Source organism: Ostrinia furnacalis, unplaced genomic scaffold, assembly GCF_004193835.3.
Source record: "Ostrinia furnacalis isolate ACB-3 unplaced genomic scaffold, ASM419383v2 OfSCF3175, whole genome shotgun sequence".
Taxonomy (NCBI): Eukaryota; Metazoa; Arthropoda; class Insecta; order Lepidoptera; family Crambidae; genus Ostrinia; species Ostrinia furnacalis.
In genome coordinates, this window is record NW_021133414.1 from 135927 (window position 1) to 150000 (window position 14074).

The 14074-nt window shown below is 35.4% G+C and overlaps 6 protein-coding genes across 6 annotated transcripts in view; 3 read left to right on the top strand and 3 right to left on the bottom strand.

Annotated features, from left to right (window-relative positions):
* Positions 1 to 5343, top strand: part of obe (activating signal cointegrator 1 complex subunit obelus) — a 47359-nt gene extending 42016 nt beyond the window's left edge. Inside the window, exons 36-39 of the mRNA XM_028311105.1 lie at positions 158 to 292; positions 1570 to 1765; positions 2312 to 2796; positions 4055 to 5343. Of these exons, the coding sequence (XP_028166906.1) occupies positions 158 to 292; positions 1570 to 1765; positions 2312 to 2460 (480 nt within the window). The 3' untranslated portion in view covers positions 2461 to 2796; positions 4055 to 5343. The remainder of the gene's footprint in view (positions 1 to 157; positions 293 to 1569; positions 1766 to 2311; positions 2797 to 4054) is intronic.
* Positions 2573 to 5911, bottom strand: Alg2 (alpha-1,3/1,6-mannosyltransferase Alg2). Its single transcript, XM_028311103.1, has 2 exons — positions 4055 to 5911; positions 2573 to 2796 (listed from the first exon to the last, which is right to left on the bottom strand). Exon 1 carries the CDS (start codon positions 5722 to 5724, stop codon positions 4459 to 4461), a length of 1266 nt encoding a protein of 421 aa, XP_028166904.1. The 5' UTR covers positions 5725 to 5911; the 3' UTR covers positions 2573 to 2796; positions 4055 to 4458.
* A 510-nt stretch (positions 5912 to 6421) lies between these two features.
* LOC114357486 (peptidyl-prolyl cis-trans isomerase FKBP2) lies at positions 6422 to 7238 on the bottom strand. Its single transcript, XM_028311102.1, has 2 exons — positions 6937 to 7238; positions 6422 to 6697 (listed from the first exon to the last, which is right to left on the bottom strand). Exons 1-2 carry the CDS (start codon positions 7117 to 7119, stop codon positions 6440 to 6442), a joined length of 441 nt encoding a protein of 146 aa, XP_028166903.1. The 5' UTR covers positions 7120 to 7238; the 3' UTR covers positions 6422 to 6439.
* Positions 7239 to 7389: 151 nt separating this feature from the next.
* On the top strand, positions 7390 to 11583 carry LOC114357493 (nuclear RNA export factor 1). Its single transcript, XM_028311109.1, has 10 exons — positions 7390 to 7733; positions 7939 to 8269; positions 8380 to 8497; positions 8625 to 8697; positions 8801 to 8941; positions 9421 to 9619; positions 9965 to 10155; positions 10514 to 10720; positions 11027 to 11142; positions 11402 to 11583. The coding sequence occupies exons 1-10, from the start codon at positions 7590 to 7592 to the stop codon at positions 11556 to 11558; spliced, it is 1677 nt and encodes a 558-aa protein (XP_028166910.1). The 5' UTR covers positions 7390 to 7589; the 3' UTR covers positions 11559 to 11583.
* Positions 11584 to 11904: 321 nt separating this feature from the next.
* On the top strand, positions 11905 to 13607 carry Taf12 (TATA-box binding protein associated factor 12). Its single transcript, XM_028311100.1, has 3 exons — positions 11905 to 12256; positions 12707 to 12899; positions 13148 to 13607. The coding sequence occupies exons 1-3, from the start codon at positions 12044 to 12046 to the stop codon at positions 13273 to 13275; spliced, it is 534 nt and encodes a 177-aa protein (XP_028166901.1). The 5' UTR covers positions 11905 to 12043; the 3' UTR covers positions 13276 to 13607.
* Positions 13608 to 13778: 171 nt separating this feature from the next.
* Positions 13779 to 14074, bottom strand: part of LOC114357485 (uncharacterized) — an 11460-nt gene continuing 11164 nt past the window's right edge. The window contains exon 3 of the mRNA XM_028311101.1: positions 13779 to 14074. This exon is cut by the window's right edge and continues 1588 nt beyond it. The gene's annotated coding sequence lies outside the window, so the exon portion shown is untranslated.

Genomic DNA, 14074 nt, shown 5'->3' on the forward strand with positions numbered 1-14074 from the left:
ATGGTTGATGATTTTTTTAAATAAGGTGGAGTAAGGAAATTGTGTTTTTAAGACCAGAATTATAACATTTCAACAGTCACAGTTATGAATTTATGATGATCTTTGTTCAGCTTGAAACTAAAATTATTGCATAGTCATATTAAAATTTGTTTGCCAGGCAATATGCGACCTACCGACGCTTGATATAATGCTGTATGTTCGCGGCCTTTGGTTCGACTGCGATCAAGAACAAGACAAGAGGATAGCGCAGCCCCCATCAAGAGACATGTGGCTCCCTTTACACGCTGACCAGGTAAATACATTAATTATTATGAAACTACTAATAATATGTAAAATATCTTGGAAATAAAGTGATCCCATCAAAAACAATACTTGTCAAAAAAACCAAGTCTCGCAACTCAGTTGTTCTACGGTAAAAAGTTGTGAGATCCATGGTAATACCAAGTCCAGGCCAGGAAATCTTTAACGTTTTACATAAATATATTGACTTGGCCATCGCACTAAATAATTTAATTTACACGTGTTTTCATGCGATGGCCAAGTCAATATATTTATGTAAAACGTTAAAGATTTCCTGGCCTGGACTTGGTATTACATGGATCTCACAACTTTTTACCGTAGAACAACTGAGTTGCGAGACTTGGTTTTTTTGACAAGTATTGTTTTTGATGGGATCTCATTTCTTTTTGTATTTTGTAGACAGCAGTTATGTATCTAGAAAACTGGACCGAAATTGAAAAATTTTACTCGACTTGGCGGTTGCACTACCGTGCCCCCAAATATTTTAGTTTTTCCTTGATTCATACACCAAACACTACTTATATTCCAAATTTGAAGCTTCTAGGTCTGCTAGAAGTGCCTTAGAGTTTTGATGATCGGTGAGTCAGTCAGTGAGTGACAAAATTAAGTAACTTTGACCCGTTATAATTCTTAAACTACTGGTTCAAATTGAATGAAATTTTAAATATACCGTGTCTTTACAATGCCTGCATAGCTAATGAAAATTCAGCCTTCTAGTTTTATCCACAACGAAGTTACAGGCGGTCGAAAATGGCCTGAATTGCTTCGAGAAAAGGATGGTACGGCCGTGCCGCTTTTTTGCTCGACTTGGTGGGGGCACTGCCGTGCCCCCAGATAGAGAGATATTATCATATTTATTGATTAGATTATTATTCTCGAAGTCATGAAGTCATTATTATTATCATAACATTAATTAGTCATAACTATGTCCGGATGCTAATTAAAATTATTAACCTTTACCCATCCGTGTTATTTCATTATTTGCAATATAAACTCTGTATGATTTCATTACCTTTTGCCCATGTTTCCATTTGTGTTATTCTTTCTTTACTACCTATGTCCTAAAGGAATTTGAAAACAAAAATAATTCAGATAAGTTTAATCCACTCATTCATAAAAAAAAAACAATTAAAACACTTCCTTTTCATCATATTATAATCAACATTTGGACAGAAGCAGTAAGCGACAAAGACAAGACATTCACTGTCTAAAACGGCTATAAAGAAGTACAACGTATTATTTTCTAAAATTTTACTATTTCTCCTACAGGAATACACCTTACTCCTCGAAATGCAACGCCGCGGCGGCAACCCGAACAACGTGATTTGCCCGCGGTTCCCGCGCGGGAAGAACGAAGGATGGTTCGCTACCCTCGGCACCGTGGAGTATGGTGAATTGCACGCCTTGAAGCGACTACCGGCTAGGGGCACCGCTCAGATCACGTTCTGCACTCCTTCGCAGAGAGGTAAGGATCAGTTTTAGTTGTAGTGTTAACACAAAATCTGTAGTGTAGTGATTTTAAACAATAGTGTTCTTGGGGCAATGCAATTTATGGATAGTCTACACAGTGGATTAATTAGTTATTGAGAGAAATGTAAAATATTGCCGATTTAAATCGATATTGATATCTCTATGTCAACGTGAAATAGTGAACTCTGTGAGTTTATAATATAACGCGTTAGATTGTAAAGTAACAGTGGGTTAGGTTAGGTTAGATTGTAATTTAACTACGTCAGATTATAATCTGACGGAATTCACAATTTTACGGTGACATCTATAAATCCATTACTGATGAGGAGGAGGGGGGAAAGCATATTCGATTCCTCGACAACACAACATTGTTCAATCGTAAATCGTACTTGGGCGACTCGCGATACACAACAATAAAAGAAAATAAATAAAAGTAAAATGCCCAGCCGACTTTTTTTAATTGCAGATTTTTGATCTATTTAACAAAAAATATTAGCCATGTCGAAATAAATTCACTAATCAATCACACTTTTTTTTTCAGGTCGTATAATTTATACAATCTACATATTGAGCGACAGTTACATGGGGCTTGACCAACAATATGACCTGCAGTTTGAAATCATGGATCCTTTACCACAGGAAAATATAGAGAAAGTATATGACAATATAGATAAGACCTTACTTGAGTAATATCATATTTTTATGCAATAAATTATTGTTATTAAAAAATCTTTTATATTAAATATGTAATCCTATTTATTTAATAATAGTCATTATTCCGAATAAATCTTTATTTATGTATTAAAAATACATAGACAGCTACACTTTTGTAGTCAATACAATACAACAATTTTTCAAAGCATTTTTAACAAAAATAGTCAATGGGGCTTTTTTATTTTCTTACTTTAAACACTAACAACATACAAGTACTTATACCCTTTAGTCTAACAAGTATTCTGCTTAAAGTTTCACCAAAATGAAAGTGATACATTCATTTTGGTGTAATAAACTTCAATTCACTACTACGAGGGCGGCACTGAAAATTTCGGGAATCAAGGAAGTGAAACAACATTACTATTTAAAAATGTATTTATTGCTTTTTAAAGTATTCTCCGCGAAATTTGACACATTTTTTCCATACACGAAACCAATCATTAAATGACCGTTTTGTAGGCGTCCACAGCTTCTTCAGGTGATGAAAATCTCTGACCACGCAATTTATTCTTTATTTTAGGGAAAGTATAGAAATCATTAGGGCTTAGGTCGGGGCTGTACGGCGGATGGACTAATAATTCTATGTTTTCTTGCTCTAAAAACTCTTTTGTTCAGTGCGCGGTGTGAGAACTCGCATTGTCGTGATGGAGGATGATGCGGCGGTTGCAGTTCTCTTTACGGAGTTCAGAAACGACCTGTGGCAAACAAATGCTAGCATACTAATCTGCATTAACCGTTCTTTGTCCCCCAAGAGGAATAGTCGCAACATGGCCGGTTTTGGAGACAAACGTGGCCACCATTTTTTTTGCAACACTCCGTGAACGAACAATTTTTGTTGGCTTTAATTCATTTTCGAACACCCAAACTCGTGACTGGTTTTTTGTTTCGGGTTCGTACGCGTATATCCAGGATTCGTCACCTGATACGATGTTGTATACAGCATTTGAGGATCCTGCATGTAATCTCCCGAGAGTTCTGACGCACCAAGTAACGCGAGCCGCTTTTTGCTCTTCACAGAGCGAATGCGGTATCCATCGGGAAAACAACTTTTTTACACCTAATTGTTCATGCAAGATTATTTGTATTTGACTCATGCCAATGTCTAAAGTTGCCTGAATTTCGCGGTACATCACATGTCGATCTTCTTCAATCAGCTTACGCACAGCATCAACGTTTTCTTAGTTGACTGCAGTTTTTGGACGACCTTGACGGGGATCATCACTGAACTTGACACGTCCACGTTGAAATTCAGGAAACCAACGATAAATTGTGGTTTTGGATGGGGCTTCATTACCAAATGCAGAAATCATCCGGTCAACACACTGTTTTTGTGTTAAACCACTTCAAAAGTCATAATAAATCATCGCTCTTGAATTTTCTCGAGTCAATTCCATTTTCTCAACGACTAAATAAGTTTGACAAGACCTTGTGATACGACCGTGAATCTTTTTTTAAATAAATAAATGGTATACGATTTTAAAAACCCTGGAGTTTGCAATTAAATAGATTTTAATATGACAGGAACAGTGGAAATATTCCATTCCCGATACTTTTAGTGCAGCCCTCGTACTTACAACATTTGAGAATATTTACACCAAACAGATAAGTTATAAACTACAAGTTCAGAGAAAATGCTATCACAAATGCAAGAGAACAGAGAAAACCAGATACATAAACATATTATTATAGCTAAGTTTCTAAATTATTCTGTTAGTAATTAATGCAATATTTATGAAATCTTAAGCTCTATTAATTACATTGACAAATTGCTTAGTAGACTGAAATGCTAATAGATTCTATACAAATGCATAAGGCATAAATGATCAAAGAGAAATGAATTACAGTTATCCAACCAATCAGTCAAATTATTTCTAGTGACTTCACTCTTATCGTCCTGTACATTTTCCGTTACATTAACATTCTTTGGTAAAACACTCAAACAATATCACATATTGTTGGAGCGTCGGCGTTATGCTATTTACGCTTTCTCTGCTCATACTCAATCGCACGCACTTCAGAAATGATTTGCCTTTCCCTTGTCAAAATACCATCAAGTTGTTCAGTGAATGCATCAAAGGAAAACTTTGTCTCGAATCTTTTACGGCCAGCTTCACCCAATCTCTCAACCAGATCTGGATTCAGTATTAACCTCTTCATTGCACTTGCAAATGACTCGCTGTTCGGTGAACATAAGAAACCGGTGACGTCATTCACAATAGTTTCAGTTGGGCCTCCACTGTTGACTGCAATGACTGGTTTACTGTAGTACATAGCTTCCAACGGTACGATACCAAAATGTTCATTAGACGGTGTGTAGACCAATGCTTTGCAGTTGTAAAGCAGAGAAACCTTTTCTACGTCTTTTGGAGACTTCATGAACGTCACTTTATCTTCAATGTCAAGTTCAGCAGCAAGGTCGGTCAGTTCAATGAAATGTTCCATGTTCTCCAGGTTGATTGGGTCAAAACCTCCTGCCATTATCAAATGCACACGATTCCAGTCAGCCTCACTTAGGTTATGTTTCAAGTACTCCAAGGCTCTCAATGCAAGCTGTAAATTCTTCTTCCTCTCATACCTATTTATTGACAAAAATATAAACTTATCTGTACCTACAGGTACCACTTCTTTCAAAGGCATTGGTTGAGTCATTTTGAAAAACTCAGTGTTTATAGATGGATAGCAAATGTCAGGAATGTCCTTGATCTTCTGAAACGCATCTTGGTAAACCCTGGCTGTATATTTGCTGTTGACCAGGACTTTGTCAGCTCGGGCCGTTGTGAACTCTTCCAACCAGTTCAGAGGAGCTCTATAAATCTTCTTGAGAATTCCACCATCAGAAGTAAGTAGTTTATCAGGGTGGTGGCAATAGAATACAACTCGAAAAGGTCCATGGGCCATCTTCAGAAATGGAATGCACAGAGATATCAGATCACAGAATATTAGAGTCGGCTCTTCAACCGGTATCACGTACCACGCCATGTAAATTGCCGCGTAGACCATACGAGCGTAAGCACATGCCGCTTTGAACCTCCCGAATATAGATCGCGGAATCCAGTCGCCGATAACGCTCACTGGGAACGTCCCATCTCTAGTTTCGGCAAAACAATGCGTAGGATCGTGGTGATTCGTGTAAAAAGCCACTTCATGGCCCTTTTTCTTGAAAGCCAATGCAGCATCCAGCACGAGGCGCTCTGCACCGCCGATCCCCAAATCGGGGTGGAGGAATATGATCTTCACCATAATGGTGCCACTTTGGAATATTTAGAAATCTTCGAAATTAGTCATTCACGTCCGGTTTCAAGAGTTAATTCAAAATTACGTGGATTGTTTTTATTCCGCACTGCTGTACATCAAATTTTTTTTTGACATTGCGGTGACATTGACAGATATTTCCGGTTTTGTAACGTGTTCCAGTGCGACAAAAAATTATAAATTTTGTTAAAATTACTAAAAACCTGTTATTCCCAGTTGTCCCCTTGGTCATCGCCCCCTCACAGGTTTGGGGGCAACTGGGAATTTGTAAAACAAAAATGTATAGCCTCCTCCACCTCCTGTATAAAGATTTAATTTTATTCATCGCTAGAAAGGTCCCGTTGTCCCCACGAAGGTGCTGTTTTTTTAAATTATGGCACTCAGTTTTTTATTCCATTTTGCATCTACTAGTACCTAGCAGAGATTCACCAAGTTTTATTATAGCATTAATGATAGGTCTTTGTATGTGCAGTATCGGTGCATAGTAAGATTAGTAAGGTAATACAATAAAACATCATGCTTTCACACATTGGAATGTATTCAAATAAAAAACTTATTACATGAAATCTCATGATGACTGCATCTTTCATAAGTTAAAATACTTTAACAATGTAAATTGAACAAATTCAATAACTTATGGATGTACCTAATACCTATATTTGTTCATTCAATGGCTACCATTGTGTAATGGTTTTTTTTTTATTTACAGTTCATCTTTTCTTTCAATCTTCACAAGGTCTACATGGAAAGTGAGAGTTGCAGACTTTGGTATTTTCGGTGGCGCTCCAGCTTCTCCGTACGCCAGTTCTGGAGGGATCACCAGCTTTCTTTGCTCTCCTTCGCACATTCCCATGAGGCCTTGGTCCCAGCCTCTGATGACTTGACCGGAGCCTAATGTGAATGTAAGAGGGTTTCCTCTAGGAATTGAACTGTCGAACTCAGTGCCATCCTCTAATGTGCCCTGGAATTTGCACATAAATGATATTTAGAACAGTTCTGATAGTAGGTATAAGTTATAATGTTGATGATGTTTCCAAAAGTAAAAACAAATTAGAAAGAAGAAAGCTTTACAGAAGCAACTTCCGAAGGTAAAATAAGTTTAATGTTCAGAACACGTCACTCATAAAGTATTGAATAGTTAAGAATTATTGAATGCAAATATTCATGGAAAATGGCAAATAATGTATTTAATTTATTTACCGTGTAATGCATATGTAGTAGATCTCCCTTTCTACTCTTAATAGGGCATTCGGTAGGACGTTTCTTCACTCCAATTTGCAATTTCTTTGGTGAAGATTGACCAAGAACAACATGTGATATGACGCTCATAAAAACTAACACAAATAGTAAAATTTTACAAATTTTTCCTACAACAGTTTTCATTTTTGGTATCAAAGAGTTAATTAAACTACGAAGTTAATTATTTCTTAGCAGTAATTTTATAAAATTGCTTGAAATTCTCTTCCAATTCGTCACAATTCGTAGTGTAAAATTTTATTATTTGAACGTTTGATTAGGTTGCTGTCAAAATTAGTGTTGTGATTTGATTAGTTCTTACCGGTTTATATCTTTTCCACCTATGTCAACTATGCTTTAATTTTTTTTTCTAATCTGTGATTAAAAAAAAATGTCAAATCGAGATAAAAAAAAATGATTTGTTTTGTCTGATTTGTTTGGTGTTTGTTGTGTAATTTACACCTTCAAAACAATTTTCAATAATTTAAATAAAGTCCCTAACTTCATTTAAGCTACTCTGACTGAATTTATTGGTACACATATTCATTGAAATAAAACTTTAGTTTTATGGGGATATTATAACCTAAAAACCTATATAGAAGTTAGATCCGCATAAAATGGCTACAAAAAGAACTCAACTAGAACATTACAGAAGATCTTTGTTAAATAGAGTGACAGCAAATGCATCATTCGTCGAATATATCGAGAACTGTCTATCAAGAGAAGATGAAGCTGCAAAGTATTCCTTTCATAAAGTTATGGTAATTACTATTTCCTTCCTTTGCATGAACTGACTGATGATAAGAAAGAGCACCTAAAACGTTCCCTTGCTTTCCCTATACCCCAATATCGCTCATGTCGTTTTCAACTACAATGAACTGTTACTACTGATCACTTCTTCAAATGTTATACAAATTTTACAGTAGTTTCAATAATTGTAATTAAATACGAAATATCCAATTCCAGGTACACAATTGGAGTGGCACAGAAGCACAGCTATTTGACACGCTCAGCGAGTATTGTAACACCGCTATAATACCAGTCATGTTCTCATCACAGAGTGAAATCACCTCCTTTTATACAAGCAGTCTTGGTCTTATACTGAGGCTGATTAAAGTTGATTTTATGTTTCCGTTCCAACGGAACATGTTTAACGTAGATATATTGTTTAACGATAAAAACTCTGTAGACTGCTTTCAGAACACTGTGACTATAGAGGATATTGTCTGTGGTGTGGTCAGTCGTAGATTTAGTGAAAAATGCGAGTTAGATCTTTCTAACTTCTGTAATGACCCTGGTAAGTCAAAAACATAGGTGATTTGTTGTTTCAATATTTTTTTTATTAATTAGGTACTTAATCAAAACCTGAATGAATTATGCACTGACTACTCATTTTATTTCTTTCAGAATTTGTGGAAAAGAAAATAAGTTTCTACAAAATAACACTGCTGTCACATTTCAAAATATTAATGTTAAGAATGGGAAGGGACACAAAGTCACTGATTTTGAGTGAGAATAATTTAAGGTATGAAGTTTAGACTACTGGCTTGGACCAATTAACTCAGAAACAAGAAATAATAAATCATTTACCTTCCCAGTAGAGGCTGCCATGTCCCATAAGTGTATTGTAATCTATTTTTTTATTTTTACAGTCAAGTACCATTGGATATTTTAAACTTCTTCATCAAAGGTGACCTCACTTCCATCAATTTAAGTAATAATAATGTGAGTAGAAACATTTTTAGACAGTACTTTTCTGTAAAAAAAAAAATGTAATAATTATGTAAATTAAAAATAAAACTTAAAAAAAACTTTATTTTTGTTCTAGATACCGTCACTGCAAGAGTTGTTCAGGATAAGTAGCAAAATCGAAAAGTTATGGCTGGAAGGGAATCCGCTCTGTGAAGACATAGATTCAATTGAATATATCAAAAATATTGCAATAAAATTCCCAAGATTGTCAGAATTAGTAAGTATCTGTATACTACAGTGACTGAAACTATTTCCTAGAAAATAATTTCAAGATTTCAAGTATTTTACTTCTCATTTCATATTTCATCACTAAAAATTATGGCGCAATTTCACTAGTCGATAGGGTCCGCATGCGGCGTGCGGGAGATTTCTGGAACGCAATGCCACAGAGCCCGCATTCAGGGAACCGTTTTCATTCGTCGATAGGATCCGCATGCGGAGTGCGAGAGATTTCTGGAACGCGTGCCACAGAGCCCGCAATCTGGGTGCGAAGTTTACAAAAAATTGAAACAGGCATGGCGCGTCAGAAATCTGAATGATGAATTTCATTGGTCGATAGCACGGTCGGTGCGGTGCGCGAAAGGCGATACGGTGTTGATCCCTTTTCGAGTTGATAAGTCTGCTATGAGTTTAAGTCTCAAAGTAAAATGGTATGAACAATATTTGATTTCTTCGTAAAAAAAAAACATTTTTCAGGATGGCATTAAAGTGAATCAACACGGATGGAGTTTTCCTTTCTTCAGGAACTACTTGTCTACACCAGACAAGAAAACCAAAATGGTGGTGGAAAAGTTTCTGGCCCTTTACTTCACTTATTACGATGACAAATCCAACAGGAAAATTGATTCCTTCTATGATATTGCAGCTGCTCTGACTATGATGTCAAATTTCACAGGTATTTATTATCCACATCTCAAACATAATTTTTATTTAAACAAGTTAAAGAAGAAGTGAAAAAGGTTTCAAAATCCCAAAAATCCAAAAGCAATTCAACAGAAGACCAGTCCCCTTGCAAGCGAAAGGTCATGCGTTCGATTTCCACCTTAGGCAGTTCAATTTTTTCAAGTTATTTTAAAAACTATCAGTTGTCTCAAAAAGCCTGCCTGTGAACAGTAAAAATAATAAAATATCATCACTTGGTTAAACTGCGAGATACTCCTTGAATAAAAAAATATCAACTGATGAAGAATTTAATTTCAGAGATAAGAAAAAAAATGAATTCATTTTTTCTTCATTCCAGAGGACGAAGAGCAAGAAATCCCGCAATATGGTCAATGCACGCGCAATATACTAAACCCGCAGAAGCGACGGTTTACATTATACAACCAAAAGATATACCGCGGTCGGCAAGCGGTCGTGAACCAGCTCGCCAACCTGCCGCCGTGTCAGCATGACCCTACTAGCTTCACTATTGACGTCACTTTACATAATGTACGTAACACGGACGCCAAGGTTGACTCTAGCATCTTATGTGGCTGTAATAAGTTATGTTTTCGAATAAAAAATAATTGTTGATACGACAACAAGTTTATTATCTAGAATTCTACTTCCAGCAGTGTCAGCATAGGCCTCCCTATCCCTACGATAAGAAAAATGCACTATATTTCAAAATATTGGCAATATAGTGCATATTTCAATATAGTGCAATGTTTAGTTGAGTCAAAAAGAAACAATAATCAATATAGTGCAAAATTGATCGAAAATATGACTAAAAAAATATAAAATCTTAAATTTTAATTACCTTTTGAGTGCATTTAATTGTTAAGTCTCACAGATTTTTTCTTTTCAGAACAAATCACTATTCCTTATAGTCGATGGAGTATACAGGGAAGAAAACCACAAGTCAATCAAACAGCCAGACTACCGTTACTACCAGTTCCGGAGGTCCTTCGTGTTCAAAGTTGAAGTTGTGAAGTCGAAGTATTCGTATTTTATTACGAACGAAATATTCAGCGTGACGTGGGCAAGCAAAGATGTAATTAAGGCTTGCTTTCAGGTAAAAACATGAGTATTATGCCACCGTAAGATTGTAAACTCCATCAGTATCAATTTAAAGTTATTGGTTCAAGTATTTTTTACAATGTAACATAACCTACCGTTAAATTATAATCTCACTGACGGAAATTCGTGAATTCAATTCCCGCCTTAGGCAGTCTTTTTGGCGATTTTTTCAAGTTGTTTATTTAAAAACTCACTGACGAACTTCACAATTTTACTTGCTATATTGCTACATATAAAAAAATGGGCAATAGTTATTTAGATATTTTCGATTACTAATGGTGCCATTTTTTTTATTTTCCAGAATCCTATCAGGAATTTGAACGACTTATGCCTGATATACCCAGACCCCGACGAATCGGAGGCTGTTATCAAAGCGTTCATGCACATCACGCATCTGAAGAAGTCTGAGGCGGAAGCGTAAGTTACACTCCATGTTAAAAGATTCCAAAAAACTTAAGAAATACAGTCCAGTCGTGCATCATACTATCGGCAGCTAGCTGCTTTCGGTCCGGATCCGTTCCTGAAAGTGTGCCGTCAAAATGTAGATGACGCTAACTTGGCGCTACCATAAAAGGGGTTGTTGTACCATTGTGTGGAGTTACTGTTGTGTTTATTTACTTGTATTCTTGTTGGAGTCATATGCAATACTTATTATGTGTGTTCTTTCTTATTTCAGACGGCTGAGAATTGAAAGTTGGGATATCAGGAATGCCCTAAAAGTATTTATGTCGCATTACCAAACCAATAAAATATCATTTGACAAGTTTATAGAGGACGATGATTTTTCAGACACATCATCACTGATTGACGATGATATTGATCATATTGACTGAATAAATTTTATTTCATAAAACTTTATTTATTTCCCCTTTTTTTCTGCTTAGGCCTTTGTGGCATTAAGTAGCATACCCTTGGGCCTTGTAACAAAAGCTTGGCTTGATTCACAGATATCATAGAGAAAAGTAATACATACAGATATGGATTAGAGGCTTGGATAAACATTAATTTTAATAAAACGTTAGGTCTTTTTGAAAAAAAAATTGATTCCATGTTAATTGGAATCAGTACTACAATCGATTTATTGAGATCACGATATTGGGGGGAATCTATACAAGTTACTCTATGGGGGAATCTATACAAGTTACTCTATGGGGGAATCTTAGAGCATCACTAGTGTTATTTTCTAACAGTTGCCTTCTTGATTGTCAATGTCATTTGTTGTGACAATGACAATTAATCACGTGTATTTTTCGTGTTGACTCCACAAAAATAATAAATACCATAAAAACAATTACTAAATACCTGCTAATTAACGATAATGTCTAGTAATTCATTAGGCCAAGGTGCGAACATGCCTACAATTGGAACTATAAATCAGGGTGCCATTCAGTACGTGAACAATCCGTTGCAAAGCCCACAACTGCAGTCTGCGTCTCTTCAAGGGTCTCCTTCTCAGCACAGCCCGATGGGAACTCAGGCTCAAGTTGGTTCTAAGATCGGCCAGAGTGGAGGAGGCGATCAAACTACTCAGGTAAATATTTTGGCGAACTTGGCGGTACTACAACCAATCCTTTCTCGCTAAAGAAAATTAGTGTACCTACGACTGTAATATCATGGTATTTTATTGTAGATTTACACACAAGAATACTTATTAAATTTATCATTTTACCCTAATTTTTAAAAAGGAAAATAAAAAAAATCAAAATCACCAGTATTTTTTGGCACTTAAAATGTATGACTGTAATATTATCATGGTATTATTATATTGTAGATAATCATGGAATTTGCTAAGTACTTATTCACCATAACTTGTGTAGTTTTTTTACTTTTACAACCCCCTTTTGCATCATTGAGTTCCGTTGGGCCTGACATACATTTTGTGCATTGACCTTCCTTTAAAAGGCACTTATAGAATTATCTTCCCAAATTGTAATTGTTTCTCAAAAAGCTCAATGAATTTTAAAGCACAAAACATTTGCAGTTGCTCAGTAGACCGCGTCTGCAAGAATTAGTTCGCGAAGTGGACCCAACAGTGCAGCTCGATGAAGAAGTTGAAGAGATGCTGCTACAGTTGGCCGATGACTTCATCGACACCACACTGAATGCAGCTTGTGCGATGGCTAAACATAGGCATGCTCCGTCTGTTGAGCTGAAAGACGTACAGTTACATTTAGGTAAGGATAAAGTTTTCTCTGTATTGCAACTCACTCAAGAATAGAATGAGGTTTGTGTTTGGTTGAAAAAGGAATTAATAGGTTTTATGCTTCTTTCTTGTGTATTTTACTGTCACATTGTGTGAATGCAATTAGTTCACTCTAGTTTTTAGGCTATCATGTGGTCTGTAAACTTTTCAAAATAGTTTAGGTACTAGTGTAGGTTAATTTAATCAAAGTTTATCCATTCTGAATGTTTGTAATTACAGAGAGACAGTGGAACATGTGGATACCAGGCTTCGGTAACGATGAGCTGCGACCGTACAAGAGAGCAGCTGTCACAGAGGCACACAAACAGCGGATGGCCCTTATTAGAAAAACGATCAAGAAATATTAAGTTCAGTAATTCACGTCCAATAATCTTATGATTTAGGTTTTTTTAAGTGAACTCATAATCTTAACGACTATTTGGTGAAGCTTTGGAACTTTTTTGTCCATGTGAAAAAAGTAAGTAGTACAAGTTTATTATTTTATGTATTATGTCTAATAATGTTTATTAAAATGTAGGTATCAGGTCTAAAAATATTTTCTATTTGTTCCACTGCCCTAACTTGTGATAATAATAAGATAGAATAAGTAAAAACTTCAATTTTTGTAATAAGAAAAAAGATATTGTAATAAACAAATCCAAAAAATTAAGCTAATTACTAATATCTTCAGTAATGATTACTATGACCAATGGTCAAAACTGACCTGTTGTAAAACCAATAATAAAACATCAAATTAAAGATACCTAGCTCTTTTTATTTTAGTTTGAAATAAAACACAACTTTTTAACACACAATTTATTTAATAATGTTAATGACATTGTATAATGGTGATGTGTTTAACATTGATTCACAACATTAAAATATGTCAAAACAATAATACAATAATAATCACATTGAAATCACAAAATAAAACAGTTACAATCTATGTAACCTAAGGCTTAAGTACCTTCAAATACTGTCAAATAATAAATCACAGATGATGATAGTGCCTTTAAAAACATTAAAATTTTAGTGCATAATCAATTTATACTTGGAATGTATACTTATAATTATAAAACTGGATCTGAAAGGATATTAATCGCTGTCAAATTGAATACCTACTAATACATTATAACATTTAGAAATACCATAATAGGTTTAAATACT

What these genes read in the sequence shown, in the direction of transcription:
- Alg2 (XM_028311103.1), bottom strand. Translation starts at nt 5,724, where the DNA reads ATGGTGAAGATCATATTCCTCCACCCCGATTTGGGGATCGGCGGTGCA.
- LOC114357486 (XM_028311102.1), bottom strand. Translation starts at nt 7,119, where the DNA reads ATGAAAACTGTTGTAGGAAAAATTTGTAAAATTTTACTATTTGTGTTA. An exon ending in TACTACATATGCATTACACG is followed by an intron (nt 6,698 to 6,936) that starts GTAAATAAATTA and finishes TGCAAATTCCAG; the next exon opens with GGCACATTAGAGGATGGCAC.
- LOC114357493 (XM_028311109.1), top strand. Translation starts at nt 7,590, where the DNA reads ATGGCTACAAAAAGAACTCAACTAGAACATTACAGAAGATCTTTGTTA. An exon ending in TTGACGTCACTTTACATAAT is followed by an intron (nt 10,156 to 10,513) that starts GTACGTAACACG and finishes TTTTCTTTTCAG; the next exon opens with AACAAATCACTATTCCTTAT. An exon ending in TAATTAAGGCTTGCTTTCAG is followed by an intron (nt 10,721 to 11,026) that starts GTAAAAACATGA and finishes TTTATTTTCCAG; the next exon opens with AATCCTATCAGGAATTTGAA.
- Taf12 (XM_028311100.1), top strand. Translation starts at nt 12,044, where the DNA reads ATGTCTAGTAATTCATTAGGCCAAGGTGCGAACATGCCTACAATTGGA. An exon ending in GAGGCGATCAAACTACTCAG is followed by an intron (nt 12,257 to 12,706) that starts GTAAATATTTTG and finishes AAACATTTGCAG; the next exon opens with TTGCTCAGTAGACCGCGTCT. An exon ending in AGACGTACAGTTACATTTAG is followed by an intron (nt 12,900 to 13,147) that starts GTAAGGATAAAG and finishes TTGTAATTACAG; the next exon opens with AGAGACAGTGGAACATGTGG.